Here is a 17,177-nt window from a genome sequence, read left to right as displayed (position 1 = left end):
TGAAATTAAAGTAACATTTTATTGCCCTTTAAAAACTTAGTGTATCAAAGAAAAATATACAGTGATTATTAACTTAAATTCAACCTCACCTTTTGCATAATCCCTTTTTAAAAAAAAAAAAAACAAAAAACAACACTCATGTCTGCATGGTTTCTTTATGCCTCCATGCACAAACAGAAAAGTGACTCATAACATGCAGGGGGAAAGAAGGTTTAATTTCCAAAACAATTTTTATACAGATCCAAGCATATTATAGAAACCTCTCATAAATAAACAAGGGATTTGTGTGCATGAACCAAATGCAGGAATACTGGGCCCTCAGAAATAAGATTTTTAACCTAAATATCTCTACAATGAAATATCAGATGAAGGGAAATACTTGCTAAATGAAACAAAGTGTAAACACTCACCTAGAATATATAAAAAAAAAAATTTGAGCAGGAGTTTCTCACACAAAAGAAATTCACTATCATAGCTGCATGAGGGGGAGGTGTAGAGGAATGCCTTTGTTATACTTAATTTAGTCTCTACCAATAGAAAAATGTTGATTTATCTTCTATATTAGTTTGCAGCGTGAGTTCCACTTGTGTTAATGCCTTTTCATTTGTATATCGCATGCATCCCTAAAAAAATGAAAGGATCTAATTATAGAATTGTTCTTATTGTCTATAATCGTGATAAAAAATGGCTGTTGCAGAAATCATTTCCCCAGGTAAGAAAAACACTCAGTGGTATACTTGTAATAATGAAGTAAGGAATTTGAGAACTACTTCTTCACCTAATTTTAATGGTTTATTTCATAGTTTCACTGATGGAATTTTTAATTTTCTTCAATGATTAGGCATGACTTTCATCCTTCTGGTATGTATACAGAAGTGTTATGCACCAATCTATGTACAACCGCGAACCAAATGAAGGTTTTACATAAGACAGTTTGCTTTTATAGTGATCACACACTGATGTGAACATAGACTAAAAATAACAAATGTTGCTTTAATAAGGATTTTGTACAGTAGGCGTAGATATAAAAGATTTTGAAATTATTTTCACAGGTATCACTGAACATTTCATAGCTGTCTGTTACAGAAGCACCTAAAAGTGCTCGAGTCTTTCATTTATTATACATAGTTAAAATATATTACACTTCTGAAGGTATCTTAAATCACTGAACATTTTGCTAGCATCTTAATGAGCCAAATGGGAGTAAAAGGCAGTCCACATTCATGATGTGAATATACAGTAAGGTGTTTGACATCCTATTAAATCATTGCTCATGTTCTCAAAATAACCATGGTGATGAGACCTGAAAGACAAGAATTAAGAACTAGACATTTTAATTTCAGTGAATAAAACATTCAAAAATAGAGAAAAGTCAGTTATTCTGTCACAGGCCAGAAAATAAGGTGAGAGCAAAAAATGCATACAGAATGAATTTATATAAACACACTTAAATACTAGAAATATTGCTCCAGAACTTGATGTAGTCAAAATCAGTGTAGGAAATTACACTGAAGTGCAGTAAATCTACTAACAGAACTTTAAAGAAGCTGTATATGCTCCAAATAATTGTAGATCTCATTGCTAGAAAATAATATCATTGAGATTTTAACTTAGGTAAGCACAATACTAGCACACAAGATGGCAAATTTTACTGGGGTTAGTTATGGGCAGTGTAATTCAAATGCTGAATCATCACTAAGGCAGATTAATGGAAAACTACAAGACATTTTTGTTTCTGCTCTGTGCAGAATAGCATCTTTGTCTAAAACTAGTCTTTGATCAGTTAAGCTTCCTTGTCAGTCCATCCAGGGAACCTTCTACAGACTCTTTGTTGTGACCTTTAAAAGGGGGAGGGCAAGGAACTGCTCTGATAATTAAAGGTAAAAAAACAGTTAAAAAGGGGGGTTCAGCAGATGAAAGCAGGAGATGCGGGGCTAAAAAACCTACTCATAACACACTGAAAAGTTCGCTTTAATGATGTGCTGACACAAGAAAAAGTATAAATCTGCAAGTTCTTAGCCATGGGGTTATACTGTACAAGGCAGTGAGGCATATGAAAAAACATTAGGCCTCTTTGAATTCCAACCTTATGTAGCAAGAAAATAGCAATTTTCTTGAGTTTTCTGAGTTTTTGGGCAATCTTGCTTTCTTCCAGGCTCAGAAAATAATAATATTTCACTAGCCTTTCACTACAGAGAATTCAGCTAACATCCAGAGATCTCACCACGGACAAAGAAATTGCTGAGATTATTTTACTATCCTGCCACTACATACTCATTTAAAGTATTTACTTTGTAAAGATTTCAAAGATAGAAGCACAACAGAACAAAGTTGCAACACTGCCTTCCATTCGATAAGCATTTGATCCATTAAACAGGAAATAGAGATCAGCTATTTGTTAAGCTGTGCATTAGCTCAGAAAATCAGTACTACAAGAACTGGATAGGCCTTAGCTTAGGTTATCTAAATCTTTGCAGAGCAGCAACAGAGGTTACAGAAAGGTGCTACAGAAAGCCTACACCACTTATATAGTGATGTTCAGGTAATAATCGGTTTATTTTGTAAAACATTTCTGTAAAGTAAATACTTCTCAGATGTCACGTAGCCCAGCTGGTGTGGTATAAGCCTCCATTTTCAATTAAAGGCTAAGCCTTCTAGTTTGTACTTAGCCATGGAAGAAAGTGTTTTTGTCTTCTCAAGGGCAATCAACCTGTGTTCTTTATGAATAAGAACTGCATACAGAAGAATCTACCATGTACCTAAGAACACTGCTACCAAAGGAATCAAAACTGGTAAGAACCTGTATGTTACTTTATATTGCATCTAGAAACAGATACATTGTTGCAAATGTATGAAGTCATACAGTTGAATACTGTAATTGGCACCAGTTGAAATTGGAGTAATTTTCAAGACTAGAGGTAAAAATAAAGCAAGGGCTACTGTGAGGTCCTGATCTGAAAATACATCACCATCAGCTCAAAGATGTGGGCTTTTTGTTAGTGACAGGTGAGTTTAAACATCATTTCAGCATTACAGACTGACTTGAATGAGCCAGCCATTGTGTGTGTGTGTGTGTTCATCACCAAGAACCTGCATCTTTTTCCATCACTACCTCACCTCTATCTATGAGTTTGAGGCTGCCTAGCTCCTTCTCTTTAACTCCTGATTTCTGCCAGGTAGTGGGACAGGAGAATGTGTTTAGTATGACTGTTCTTCAAATCTGAAACAGTTATAGAAAAATAGTCATATCAAATGAAATGTGCAACTTTTATATGCTTGCTAATTTAGGAGCAAATTACAAGTCAAGAGTTGTGGATGGTAGCGGTCTGTTAGCAAGTACTTACAACAGCTTATTTCTATACATTTCAACTCCTTATTAAGAAGCTAGTGGATGGAGGCTTTCCAACCAGCTGATCTAGGCTGGAGAGAGAATTTAAAATAACAGAAGACATCTAGGTTCTCCAATATAACAACTCTATATCTCAATGTAAGAATAAGAAACAACAACACATTCCATTCAGCTTTGTTGGCAGATTATAGGCATTGGCAATTTGACCAGTCACCAAACAAAGGTGAAATTAGCATGTAGGGGCCTGTTTATTACAAATATCAAGTAAAATCTGGCCCAGAATACTTATGATAATTGATCTCCCTTGATAGCACTGTGGCTGTACATTAAATAAGTGGAGATGCAAAAGAAAATGCACTATGGTGCTTTGTCGCCAAGTTTGCTGAAGCAAACATGGGAGAAATTTTCTTGAATCGCAGAAGTTGCAGGAAAACATTTACAAAATCCAAAATACTTACCTAAAACATAAGCAGCTACTAACTTTTGATTCACACTTAAATGGAGGTAGAGAGGCACCAGGGATTCCACTTCCCCCAAAGTAGGTAGCATTAATGCTGCAATGCACACTACACCCAGGAAGACTGTTAGTAAACTAGGTCCCGACGAGGCAGTTCTGTTTTCTGAAAAATAAAATTATACCCACTGTAAGGAATATCTAAGCAGTATAAGTGTTAAATGTTTGCAAAAATGTCTGCAGTACATCAGAGCTGCAATATTCTGAGATTTTCTTTTTCCTCTGAAGTTTGGGGAAGGGGAGGAGACAAGACAAAAACTTAAACCCATCTTCCTAAGTCTTTTGCATTTTGCAGTGAGAAAGCTGCTCCCTGTTCTGAGCCTGATGCTGGAACTTGTTTTCACTTGAGTTACCAAACCCTCCCTTTTGCAGGGATACAGCCTGACAGGCCCAGTGGCTATATATACACACACTCATGACAGCTGGATAGTTTCAGCAATGCCTGAGGTTTCACCATGCATCCTGACTCCATGCCTTGATATTCTTTCAGTAATTAGTAATCAATTAGGAAAGAATACTTAAAGGAGCAGCACAGGCAGCAAACTCTGCTCTCCTTGTAGCCAGTTTTTTTTTTTTTCCAGAGATGTAAGCAGAGATTCCTGGGCCAGATAAGTTCCCCTTCTTTCCTTACAGGATTTAAGGGTTGCACCTGCCAGAAGCAGTTTCTATGCCACGAAGTATTAGCATTTGAAAGTTACTTTAAAAACTGTGAATGTGAAGCACTCTGACAGTGCAGTATCACTAAGGAAATGCAGACTACAGATGAAATCCTGTCCTTCATATTCTTTATTATGCTGTTTAAGAAGAGCTGATATGTCAGTTGAGTTTCTCTAACCGAGTTCTTAAGACCCATTAGAAATTAGCCAATGTTTCTATCAAGTTCTTGTATCCTCAGAAAAGCTAGCAGTATGGGTCCTATTTTAATTCCACCAATCCATTATTTCTAGATTGCAGGTTACGTACAAAAAAATAGTTGCTCTGTTGATTGTTGTTCTTTAAGCAAGCCATATAACGTAGCAAACAACTTTCTTTTTAAGCAGAGGAATTGCCATTTGGATTAAGACCAGTATCAGATTCTTCAGGTGGTTCAAACATTTTGTTCTATGATTCCAGAACTCTTATACGTTTGCTTTCTTTAATCGTGGATCTTCCTATTATCTATGTTGAGGTTTTTTTAGTAAAAGTTTTTTCACCAGCCAATAAACCATATATGAATAGTGTAACAGTTTGGTTTTATCAGGAGGAACTTTCTCAAGCAAGTTAATCTATTTTCTGGAATTGATTTTTGTTCTGATCTTGAAAAATAAACAGTGACAAAAATATTACAGTATAAATTAGTGAAAGTAACAAGAAGACAGTCAAGTCAAGAATAAGAATCAGTTTAGATTACAGTAAAGACTCAATATATTTTCTATCTTCCCCTACCCTTTCAATTTAATTGTTCAGTCCAGACTTTGCCCAAGGCTATTGATTCACCTCCTCGTGTATATAACGTGCAGAGAGCTTCCAGCTAGCAACTGTACTTTTCTGTACTTTTCAGACTGACAAGGGGGATGGCATAGAACAAGGAGCACATTAGAAGTTGTTTTGGCAATATTTCCTGCCCATCAGGAAATAGAGGATTAAGGCTTTGGAACAAACTCAGAAAGGGCATATGTTCTGAAAGAAAAAGCCTAGGGGGAAAAGAAATAACTCCTATCCTTTTGCAGAGGAGCTCTCATTGATCATAATAGAAATTCTGCACCAGAGGAGTGCAGTATGTACTCTTCAAGGCACAATACATGAACTTTGGGCAGCAAAGGATCTTGATCATAAGCAGAACAGCCACAGTTTGGGTTCTTGAGCACCACCATCCCTCAGTGATAAAGATGGCAGTTTTACAAGTAATTAAAAGAATTAATTTTAAATTTATTTTAGTCTATTTTTTTCTAGTCACTTGAGCTATTCAAAACTGTTTCAGAGGACTTGAGTAAAAGAAAGATTTCAACTACCTGGTTGACACAAAGTCTGGTCAAAAAAGACACTTTCAGTCAGATGTTCTTTTATTCGTTTTTCCTCCTCTTCCTTTTGTTGTTGTTCCTTTGCAGATGGAAGTAGAGTAGCAATAATCTCCTTTCTCCCCAGTGCTTTCCTCTGGCTCTGCTCAGACACTTGCAGACGGAATTTATCTATCACACCATAGTGAGAAGCCCGAACATCTCTGTGGCGGATCACACTGCAGAGGAAAACAACATTTTTGAACAGGCAAACTAATAAAGCCAAGTCTCCTATGGAAATACATCTTACACCCCAACGTTTCCCCTCTTTCTCCTGTACACAGATTCAGTGCAACAGTCCAGATCCTTATTCCCTCCTTCTCCACTCAGCATTCTTGGAGAGCTGATCTTGCCTTCTCTCTCCCCTCCCCATGCTGGCTCCACATGAGAGGGCTCTTTGGTTCCCAAATGCACCTGATCCAACTGGCTGGCCAAAAAGAATATTTAATTCTTTATCTCAGAACGCAGCCTTTGCCTCAATCTAAGACCTAGCTGCCAATTTTCATGAGGTATCAATTATTTGATAGATGCCTAATCCTTTATCAAAGTTGTCTGACATTGGCCAATGAGTTCAAAAGGTATGGGGGGCAGGGGTGGACAGGGAAGGAAAGAAGAAGAGTAGGACTGCCAAACACTTGGACAAACAAGATGATGGCAAAAGTCTGGCTTTTTGAGGAAATCATGCTCAAAGCTTTACAATGGTTTCTCAGAAGCAAAACTCATTACCCCTATAGCAAAAACTGAGCTCGCAATAAAGGCATTTTCAAAATCACTAGCCCACCATTCAGGGCATGTTTACAGTGCAGTCAAAATTATAGCTGCACATCTGTATAAACATGTCTTGGCTGTCTTTCAGTGAGCAAGTCTGGATATCAATAATAGGGCTCTGTGCTGTCAAAGCTTTGTTCATCTAATCTAGCTAACCTTGAGTATGTTTTGCAGCCTACGTTGAAATGCGTGAAGCTGCAACTACTCCGCTAGCCAGCAAGAGCTAGGTCGGGTAAATCTATACGAGCTGTAGTCACAACTCGGACTGCAGTGTAGACATACAGCTTGAGTCCTACCCAGAGATTCAGTTGTTTTCCAGGTAAACTTCCTCGCTGCCCAGAAACTACACTGAGCTCTACTGTCTTGAATAGGTTGACTAAGATGGCTTCAACAGTAAGACAGAGTGATGGTTGTTATATTCCTTCCAGTCTTATGGTATTTCATAGAAAAATTGTACGCAGGACCCGTAAAAAGCAGTTTTAAAATAACACTGATCAAAGGCCATACAGACCTCTCTGTGAATGGTGCTTTGCTCAGCTGTCTCCTCTCTGCAAATATACTACGAAAATACTCACATACCTAGCATTAAAAAAACAATACCATTTAGGTTTTGAAGTTAACATGGATTGTAATTTTTTTTTCAAAGTGGAATATTTTTTTTTCTTGAAAGGCTACTCTACATTTCTAAGAAAATAACAGCTAATCTGATTTAAAAATATATATGAGTGAGTGATTTGGCTTCAAGAAAGTTGACACCTCCTCATGGGAGGAAAAAAGTCTTTTTATCTTTAGTGACACAGGACAGTACTCTTAAAATTGTTCCAAGAAAAGTATCTTTGTGACAACATACATATTAAAAAGCTGCAAGAAACAGATTTATATGTTTTAGACTGCATTTAAAGGAACTATATGACACTAAGATATCTACAAAGTCAATCATTAACACATAGCTAGTTCTTGTAATTGGTATCTGGTTTGAATAGACTATTCAACAAGGAAACAGAGAGCAAATAATCTAAGCTAGAAGCTTGCAGGAATATAGATAGAAGCAAAAGTGTGTGCTTATGACAGGCTTTCAGTAAGTAATTTGACTGCTGGCTGGGCAGCTGCCTTCACTAAAACAAAAGGCTTTTTTCCAACAATCTTAATTCATACAACTGAACATATCAGGTTCAACTCTTTTCTTCCTTAACACTTCTTTTTAAAATTTTGTTTCCACTCTTAGTACCATGGTACTAAGGATCAACCTAAACAGTATCTTTACATAACACTGTGCTATGAGAACATGGATCTGCTGCCAAGCAAAGAGATGTTTCTTTGCAGACCCTTATAAACAGATACATTCTCCTGTTTCTTTTTAGAGATCATTGCATAATTACAAGCTCTGTAGAATATCTGTTTATCTGGCAAATGGCCATACTTAACATAGTACTGCTCATATCCTAGCAGTAAACACTGCCTTTAGACAACAACCATTGGAACAGGGTGGGGTTTTTGCTACAGAAAAAATCCTGCGGAACAAGCACACATCTTATTTTCGTTTAGTTATTAAAAGACATTTGTCAAAATGAACTAAATGTAAGCAACATTGTGTAAGTGTCTGCTAAAGACTAGAACAGCTCACCAATACGCCTGTATCTTCTGATCAGTTTTGTGCCGTTTTTAGGCTTATTCCCCCTGCCCACTCAAACTTCTTAGTCCAAACAGTGTTTTAAACATCCTCTCTATTTGGAGAGTCCCTAGAATTTTCTAAATTATACCTAATGAAACTAGCATAAGGAAAAGACCAGTTCCCTAAGCACAGTACCATTTACTTGGCAAAACCTAAATCATTCAGTAAGTTTTTTTTTTGTTCTGTTTTGTTTTGGTTTTTTTAATGGCCATTCGTTAGCCAGAGATTCTAGAGTCTTACAGTTGGCACATTTCTACTCAGAAAGCTCAGTCTGCTCTTTTAGATATTTCATACTCTCTTTAGGCCATACCTGACTACCCAGAACTCACATACATCAGCACAGAAATAACATGGCAAATGGAAGATGAAAAAGGTCAGGCTATTTTAGCTTAAATATCTATTGCTTTCTCTACTTTGAATTACAGCAGCCTACAGGCCCTATACATCGCTGTGGTAACTTAACTGAAATTCATCTTTTCTCTGTTATTGGGTTGGGACCTGAAAGGATAAACAAGGAAAGGAGAGAGAGAAAGAGAACAAGAGTAGTGGTCAGGGGGAAAGGTAGGCAAAAGTACCTTTATTAAACATGTCCCAGGAAAGTGTGCTCAGTAGAACTTCATACATTTTCATTTTGCCAATCTGCAAACAAATATTTCTCACAAAGAAATCCCAACCCTGGGGGTCTTGCTTTTCTTCTTAGAAATAACATAGTACTTAGAGGAGGCTCATATTACTCTCACTGCTGATTTACAAACTATACTACAGGATGCATTTACTAGCATTTTACTTATGCTTAAAGACAAAATTAAAAAGAAAATATATCCAATATTCTAGTACCTCTGCCCTAAAGCAAAAGAACAGCAAAGACTGGGCAACCAGAAGAATGTAAGAGGTTAGAAAAATGCTATGTATTTATCCAATTTAATTTATACTATATACGCTGGCATTTACTACTTCTTGGATGCTAAAGGAAATCAAGGTATTCTCAAATGTCCTATAATTAGGAAAAAATAAGTAACCATCTTTTACTTACATATCAACACAGCATTGAGGCTTCACTGCACCAGAAGCATCAACCACCGCATATTTATTGGGAGTTGTACAAAGAACTGCAATTGAAAAGGACAGTAGTAGTAATAAAACATGAATACCTCACAGATTGTATAGACAGATTTATGTATAGACACAAGTTTAGTTTTGCCACCAATATGATTTGTTACATGAATTATAATTAGGCTCTTCAAGATCACCAACTAACCCTTTAACAGAACTTAACCTAGGAAACCCACCTTTGAATTTTAAGGCAAACTCATAGGGGTTATAAAGAGTCAACACCTGCTTGTGTGTTGACTGGTCATCTGCATAAAATATAAGTTCTGTAGGAAAAACAAAAACAGGAAGATTTCCTTCCACTAACTCTGGCTGTCTTTTTTGTTGCTGCATTGGCACTGAATCCTCCTTGCTGCTTCTTGTGTTCTTACGATTTTGTATCCTCAGACACTTCAGTTTTTGAATCGTTTAAGAATTCCAAAGCATTTTGGCAATTCTGAAGGGAAAAAAAGGAAAAAAAGAGAAAAGGGAAGAAGATTATTTCCATACAAACTGATGCAGACAACAAACTAAAAATACAGAACCTGATGCTTGGTTATGAATCTATATTTAAGTTCCTTCAAAAATATGGAAATAAAAAAATATATTTGCATCAGGTTTCCCTCTAGTTAAAAAAAACACTATTAAATGAATGGAAAAGCACTCCTTCACTGTATCACTACAGCACTTTGGGGTCTCAGTCCATGACAAGGGTTGCTTATGCTGATCCTTTACAAATACAAACCAAACAACAAAATTCCATCCTCACCTCACAAAACTAACACTTGAGAAAAGACAGAGCAGAAATGAGGAAGCACGAGATATAAGGCAGCAGTAGTCATCATTTAAGCAGGAATCCTGCTGCAGCAGTGACCTACTCAAAACATTCCAGGATGAAGTGTAATAACTTACGTATCTGCTCACATATGCGCTGAGGTATGTCAAATCGCAGATTCAGAACAAAGGAATGGAGAACACCTTAAACTAAACTCTTGTCACAATTGGATGGTAGTTAAAGGCAATGAATTTAAAAATAACCAGGATGAACAATACCAAATAGATTTTGGATTTGTTATTCGATTAAAAAATAAGAAAGGTATTTTACCACCACTGTCTCTAACTGAAGTACAACCATCATAGCTCTCCCACGCACCACCCCCAGTTTTGTTTTATTTTAAGTGTCACTCCAGAACTAAAACCAGAACCCATGACCTGATCAAGCAACAATCCTAAATTCGATTCATAAAATAAAGGCCAGATTCCTGAATGTACTTATCACTGACTTTACACACTACAGACAAAACGAAATAAAACAGCTACATACGTCTTTTCCAAGAATGCTGTATTTTACTGTATCTCCCATAGGTTACTAATCAAGCTCGAGGTCTCCTTTGCAGCTTAATGTTATTCTACCTTTGAAAATATTAAAAGAAGAACACAACTAACTTCCTACTGACTTATTAGCTGTAAGTTCCACTTCCAATGAAGCTTTATAAAACAATGTCCATTTCAGGTGTTCACTGGACTAGTAAACTAATCTGGCAGCACCTGAAGAAATTTAGTTTCTAAGATTTCTAGCAGAGAATAGCACTAGCATTACAAACAATCAAAAAGAGGTGTTTATTTTTATGTTCTGAACATCATAATGTTCACATTTCCAAGCATCAGATAAATGTTTCATATTTGAAACAACACACAAATTTAGATGTTCATTAGAACATGAGTAGACTGTTCTTGTAGTCCCTTTCATACCTTTAAATTTGCAGGATCTGATTCTTATTCAAAATCTAACCTTTTCAGCCTCTTTATTTTTTAAAAACAGAAAACCCTGCTTGTAGAATTTATAAGTATGGTTCTTACTGGAATCTCTTTCCCCAAGATCCAGATTCTTTTCAGAGCACAGATTTATTTCCAGTTCACTGAAATGCTACTAATAATATTCTGAAAACAAATCTCCAGTGATAGTGTTCCAAGTTGATGTTCTGCTACCTTATTAAGAAGGGTCTAGAAAAAAAAACAGATCTGTAAATGGTAATTTGGGTTCTAAGTGCTTGCTAGAATTTTGGAATTACTAAACTCTGGAATCACTTTGCACAGCAAGTCTAGGTATTATTTCTTGAACAACTTAACGTACTATTGCCAAGTAAGAGCCAGTGTTCCATTCAAGTATATGAAGATTATACGAGGATCTAATGTGAAAAAACTGCCAGCTCACAAGAATACAAAACAATTTATTCTGAAACTTCTTACAGACAGAACATCACGAAAAAATCCTGTGAAAAATTAATTCAATGCAATATACAATAAGCGTGTATGAGAACCCATATATACTGCAAATATTATACATGCATACATACAGGCAATCTTCTGAAGTGAAGAAGTTATTTTTTTTCTAAGAAATGCTTTAAACCATATTTTAATATGTTCTTCAGACTACCACACAACCAAAAGCAAACTACTGCTAGGTGTTTCAAAGTGACTGTATTTACTAAAGTTCAAAAAGATTATTTTGAATCATTACCATGATGTTGATGCTTTACTGTTTATTTAAACACTGCACAGGTTTCATTCTGAATCCTGGTGTCATATTACAACTCCCGCTACCCACGATCTTCAGCTCAGCCAGCAACAAAGGTTTAGGTGTCCAAAAACTCACAAATCACAATGTCAATGGAGGTATGGATCACTAAGCCTGATAGCCAGCTTCCACAACCCCCGCCCCTGGATTCCACCAACTTGCAGGCTGAAAGCCACTAATCTTAAAAAAGTATATCCTGCTATTGCTTCCTTTTCTTATTTACCTTGGCTGGATAAGAAGTTACCACTCAAAGTGGCAGAAGGAAAACCTGGCAAATATAGCACAGGTTTGCTGACACAGCAGTGTCATCTAGGATATAAATTTGTGTGACATTTCTATGAAAGCAACAAGCACCCATTTTGAGACAATTGTTTTGTCTTAAAAGTCACCTAGCTGCAATATCTCACCGATAACATCAGTAGAAGTACTTTTCCCAAAGACCACATTATAAAGTGCACATATGCTGAGATTTGCTGGTAAAGTATTAACAATAGCCTGCTTTCCATACAACGCTCAACCTGAAACTTTAAAGATGCTTACACAGAAAGGCTGTAAACCTAAAGCATCATTCCTATAAGTGTTCAGAATAAAGCTACACAACAGACTGCCTTTGGTATCCCAGCTTGCTCATTTAAAACAAACTTCAGTATCGCTGTTCTATACTGTGTGCAACATAGGCAGATTCTTAGCACTATGACTAAATTTTCACAGTCAAGAGTCACCATGATTACTTGCACAATGTGAAGTTCAGCACAAACAAATCTTTGCCAAACATAGATCTGTGCCCTTAATTCTGCGACCTAAACTGTGCAGATGGACTCCTAGTATCACCAATGAAATTTTACACAGGTGCAGGAATCTGTCAGAAATAATGCTCATTACAGGACACGGGCCAGAGCATAACACCTTAACAATGTCAGCCAGTTTTCCAACACTCTTTGAAGTCCAGACAAACAATTGTCACTGATAATTTTTTTAGCTCAATAAGATCTCTCCCTCCCTGAAGTTACTAAATATAATACTGCTTGTATCACAATAGCACAGATCTGCCAGCATTTCCTTTGAAATCCCTCTCTTCATAAATTTAGCTTGACAGAAAAAGACCCATGAAATGTAACTTTCCTCTAGGCTCAGAAATAAAAACAAATCACAGTCAACATTATTTAACAATATCCACTGAAAAATTAAATCAAATGAGGAAGTTTTTTGTTCCATTTTGACTTCCAAAAGCCTCAGCACCATGACTTCTGAATGTTTTTGGTTTTTTTTTCCCCTAACAGTTGCAAATAACTGTACAGAATATCATCTGGTAAACATTTTATCCAGAACATAGCCTCCTTAGAGTCCTAATCTCCACATTTCTCTTTTAAAAATTGTCTAATTACAGCATAATCTATTTTTGTTATAATGCAATAATATCTTATAGTCTACCCTCTGAATCTACACAATAAACTTTCCTACACTACATACTCAAGCAAATTCATGAATGAAGTACGTACGCCTTTTCAGCATGTATTTATAAAATAAGCCACGAACTCTTCTTCGGAAGTCTTTCCTATGTCAAGCTGAGCAATTGCGTTAAGCTACGTACAAATATAGCATAACATTTGGAGCAGGTCTATCAATATTTTGTTTCTCCAAAAGTTTTTGGAGGCCTGAATGTGCGCTTACACAATCTAATGTTTAAACTACCTGCAATTATTCAGGAGAGTGATCCAATGACTGGAGCACAGAACCAGGAGTTGGGGTGGACTCCATTACTGCTAACTCCGTCACTGCCACTCTGTGACCTTGAGCAAGTTGGTTAACCTCACCTCAATTTGCTAATCCATAAAGGCACATATTCTGCAAAACATTTAAGTAGGCGTACAGTGACATTTAAACTGGCAGAACTACTCTGAGGCTTTGCAAAGCCTAGGCCAAAATATACTGCTGTTTACCAGTCTACAGGATGATGTGAAATGTAATTAGTAACTGTCTCTGGGATGCTCTGGAGATGAAACAATCTTTGAGCGTTACCTATTACAGCAGATGACTACGACATGCGTAAGTCGTGCTGCTACAAACACCAAGATTTATTACGTCCACATTAATTTCTTTCCTTCTATTTTTCAGATGTTGAAAAGGTGACAGTAACACAGATTTTACTCAAGTACAAACGAGATATGTGCAAAAGCAGGGGAATGTGGAATAACACCTGTGCATTGCTTCTGCTCCACACTACTACCTGCCTCAGAAGGACCGACCCTAGGGCAGACTTTCAAGGGCACATCTGCTTTACCCTACATTTTCTCACTTTCAGGTTGCGCTCAGTGTCCCAAACTGACCGTTTCTTAAACATGAATGGTGTTGGTTAGCGCTACGTGGCTTCTTTCCTATCTCAGACCAGGTAAATCCCCAGCTCAAACACCAAGATGCCCCAGATTATCTGAAGAAAACACTGCTTCCTAAGAGAGCGAAGGGAAGAAAGGCGCTCTAATTCGACTCTCAAAGTGCATCTGCTGAAGGGAAAGAAAATGAAGTAATTGCACACGCCAAGTTTCCCTTTGTCCCTCGACGACGAGCGGCGGCGATAAAGGCGAGGGTAACCGTGCGCTAACGGCCTTTCCGCGCAGCTTGCGCCCTGCCCGCTCCGGCGACGACGGCAACGCCGACGGCGCCGCGGCACGGGCCCGGCCCGGCCCGGCCCCCTCGCGCAGCCCCCTCCCCACGTGCGGCCGGGCCCGCCCGGGCGGCGGCAGAGGCGGCCCCCGGCCCCGGCGGGGCCTGGCAGCGCGGCAGGGCCCCCCCGTTCCCTCCCCCATCCCGCCGCAGGCCCGCGGCGCCCCCGGCCCCGCGGAGGGCGGGAGGGGGGGACCCGGCCTGTCAGGACCCCTCAGCGCCGGCGGCTGCCAGGCAACCGGGGGGGGGGGCGCCCCCTCCCCGGGGTCTGCGTCACGGCGGGGTGTCGCGCGCCGCCGCCCCCTGCCCCACACTCACCCTCCGGGGCCGCTGGGTGCGGGCTCGCGCGGCGCCCCCTTTGTCCGCCCCCCCCCGCCTGCGCCCGTCACTGCAGGTAGCGTCGTCGCTATGGCTGCCGGGATCGCGGCGGACTCACCCCCCCTTCCCCCCTCGCTTCCATCGCCGCCGCCAGGCATCGCGAGACGTCACGTAGCGCCGCCCCCTGGCGCCCCGCGCCTCGCTCCCCGCCCCCAGCCGCCATGTCAGCTCGGGGGGGAGGGTTAACCCTGGCGGCGCCTGAGGCCTCCGCCCGCGCGGGGCGTGGGGGTCCAGCGCGGCCCCATGAGGGAGCCCGGCCCGGCCCGGCCCGGCCCGGCGCCCCTCAGGAGGCGGCGGCGCTAGCAGCGCTCCCTGGGCGGTACTCGCGGCGGAGGGTGCAGCCGGGGCATCCCTGCCCCCGCCGTGCCGCAGCCCTGGGAAGGGCTTCTTGAGGGGGGGGTCCGGACGGCCCAAATGTGTCGCTGTATTCGCAGCTGCCCCCACTCTTCCCTTGCGGGGAAGTTTAAAAAAGAGAGAAAAAAAATTGCCTCATCTAATGGTTCCCGAGGGGCAGCGGCTTCCCAAAGGGGTTCCCGAGCCGCCTCCTGGCTCGTCACGGCTGACCTTGGAGCTGCTGTGCTTTGCTGCACGCGGGGCCCGGGCTGGGCCGCGGGGCCGCTGCAGGAACGGTTCTGGAGGCACTGGCCTGGAGGGGCCTTGCTGGTTGCTTGTAAATCCTCTGGCAGGTAGGATCAGCATGCCTCACCTGGGCTGAGTAGGTGATAAAACTCGTGACAACTAAGACACACATTTCATGATCATCTGATCATAGAGTAGGACAATTTAAGTGACGCATGTAGTCTCTCCAGGACTGTTTTTGTCACTGCTACCTTCTCCTATATTCATCTCATTTGCAGTGTTTTATCTTTAAGAAATTAAACTTTTTTGTGGACTTCAACTCATTTTATTCAGTATCCGTTACCATGTTTCTTTGTTTTTATTCTAATTTGGGCTTTTAAGCCCTGTATAATACAAAAAATGCCACAGCATAATTACCATGTAAGATCATTCCCAGCTGTACGATTATGAACATTGCAATATATTTTTGTTGCTAATCAGATGAATAATTAAGGTTTATGTTAAGCCTTCCAGCTAGCGGGATTGCAAAATCTTTTACCGATTACCTGACTTTACCCACCAGTGAAATGAACACACTTCTATGGTGAAATAAACACAGCAGCCATTAGTATTTCACAATAACATATAACAATCCAGGACAGGAAGTAACATATTTCGTACATTTGAAATCATGGAAGATACTAAATAAAAAAATAGGTTTTCATTTTGCCACTTAGGCAGGATGTGTGTGTGTTAGCACTCATCTTTTCCAGATACTTCCTTCTGCATGTCTTCATCGTTGCTAGTAGTTCCATTCGCAGTTTCAGTCTTCTAGCCACAAATTACATAATTTTATGGTTAAAAATTCTCTATATAGAGAAATTATAATGTCAGAATTTCTGAAAACATTTGCAGTGAAAACATGAATTTTTTTTTTTTGTTTCTTGACAGTTTTCAGTCAGCTAATAGAGTTTAACATGTTTAAAAACAAACTAGAATTCTGTTTTTTAAACAATGCTAGCAGACTTAAGTCTTCAGGATACATTCAAAAAATTATGATTTTTTACTGTGTATTAATCAAATGTAATGTGTTTCTTACTTTGGAAACCTGTCTCAGCAGAAGCTCCTAGTGCAGTAGACATAAACATGCTTCAGAGGTATTCAAATTAATAATAAACAGAACAAATTAGAAAAGACATAATTTAAAATGGCTAGACTTAGAAACACATTAATTAGCCAAATCGATATTTTCCAGTTCATCCAGCTCATTTACAAAGAAAATTCAAAATCTCAGGACAGGTTTTAGATCTCCCTTTATAAGTTTCCCAGGATTCAACTTTGGTTGCTTGCTTTTTCTATCACGCATTTAATAACATTTGCATCCACCAACCACATGTTGAAAACCAGAAATTAGGCTAGTGTCCTTCCTTTTCCACCCATCTCTCACTGCTACTTGTTTCTAGGTTCTTCTGTTATTTTAAAAGCCCTGTGTTGACTCCAATGAAATGCGAAAACTATTGTATACACAAGAGTAGGAGTCAGCGTTCTTGTCTCTGTTGCTAGTGCCTGATGCT

The 17,177-nt window shown here is 39.3% G+C and overlaps 1 protein-coding gene across 5 annotated transcripts; it reads right to left on the bottom strand.

Moving 5' to 3' along the window:
• Window positions 1-15,167, bottom strand: MOSPD1 (motile sperm domain containing 1). Of its 5 annotated transcripts, none has more exons than XM_026111023.2 (6): window positions 14,986-15,164; window positions 9,629-9,885; window positions 9,373-9,448; window positions 5,852-6,078; window positions 3,808-3,969; window positions 1-1,303 (listed from the first exon to the last, which is right to left on the bottom strand). In XM_026111023.2, exons 2-6 carry the CDS (start codon window positions 9,780-9,782, stop codon window positions 1,272-1,274), a joined length of 651 nt encoding a protein of 216 aa, XP_025966808.2. In that variant the 5' UTR covers window positions 9,783-9,885; window positions 14,986-15,164; the 3' UTR covers window positions 1-1,271. The 5 variants fall into 5 exon arrangements, with proteins under 5 accessions (XP_025966808.2, XP_025966810.2, XP_064374399.1 ...); XM_026111025.2 differs by having other exon boundaries at window positions 5,855-6,078; window positions 14,986-15,158; XM_064518329.1 differs by lacking the exon at window positions 1-1,303 and adding an exon at window positions 2,097-3,220 and having other exon boundaries at window positions 14,986-15,167.
• Window positions 15,168-17,177: the final 2,010 nt, after the last annotated feature.

Source organism: Dromaius novaehollandiae, chromosome 11, assembly GCF_036370855.1.
Source record: "Dromaius novaehollandiae isolate bDroNov1 chromosome 11, bDroNov1.hap1, whole genome shotgun sequence".
In the NCBI taxonomy this organism is placed as follows: Eukaryota; Metazoa; Chordata; class Aves; order Casuariiformes; family Dromaiidae; genus Dromaius; species Dromaius novaehollandiae.
Note: the sequence above shows the minus strand (reverse complement) of the source record. Positions and strands in the feature narration are given on the sequence as shown.

Excerpts from the sequence above, each read along its gene's own strand:
- MOSPD1 (XM_064518329.1), bottom strand. The coding sequence starts at position 9,782 with ATGCAGCAACAAAAAAGACAGCCAGAGTTAGTGGAAGGAAATCTTCCT. Across the intron at positions 6,079-9,372 it reads CCTCAATGCTGTGTTGATAT|TGTGATCCGCCACAGAGATG; the intron begins GTAAGTAAAAGA and ends TTTCCTCTGCAG. Across the intron at positions 3,970-5,851 it reads GACTTTGTGTCAACCAGGTA|AAAACAGAACTGCCTCGTCG; the intron begins GTTGAAATCTTT and ends TTTATTTTTCAG.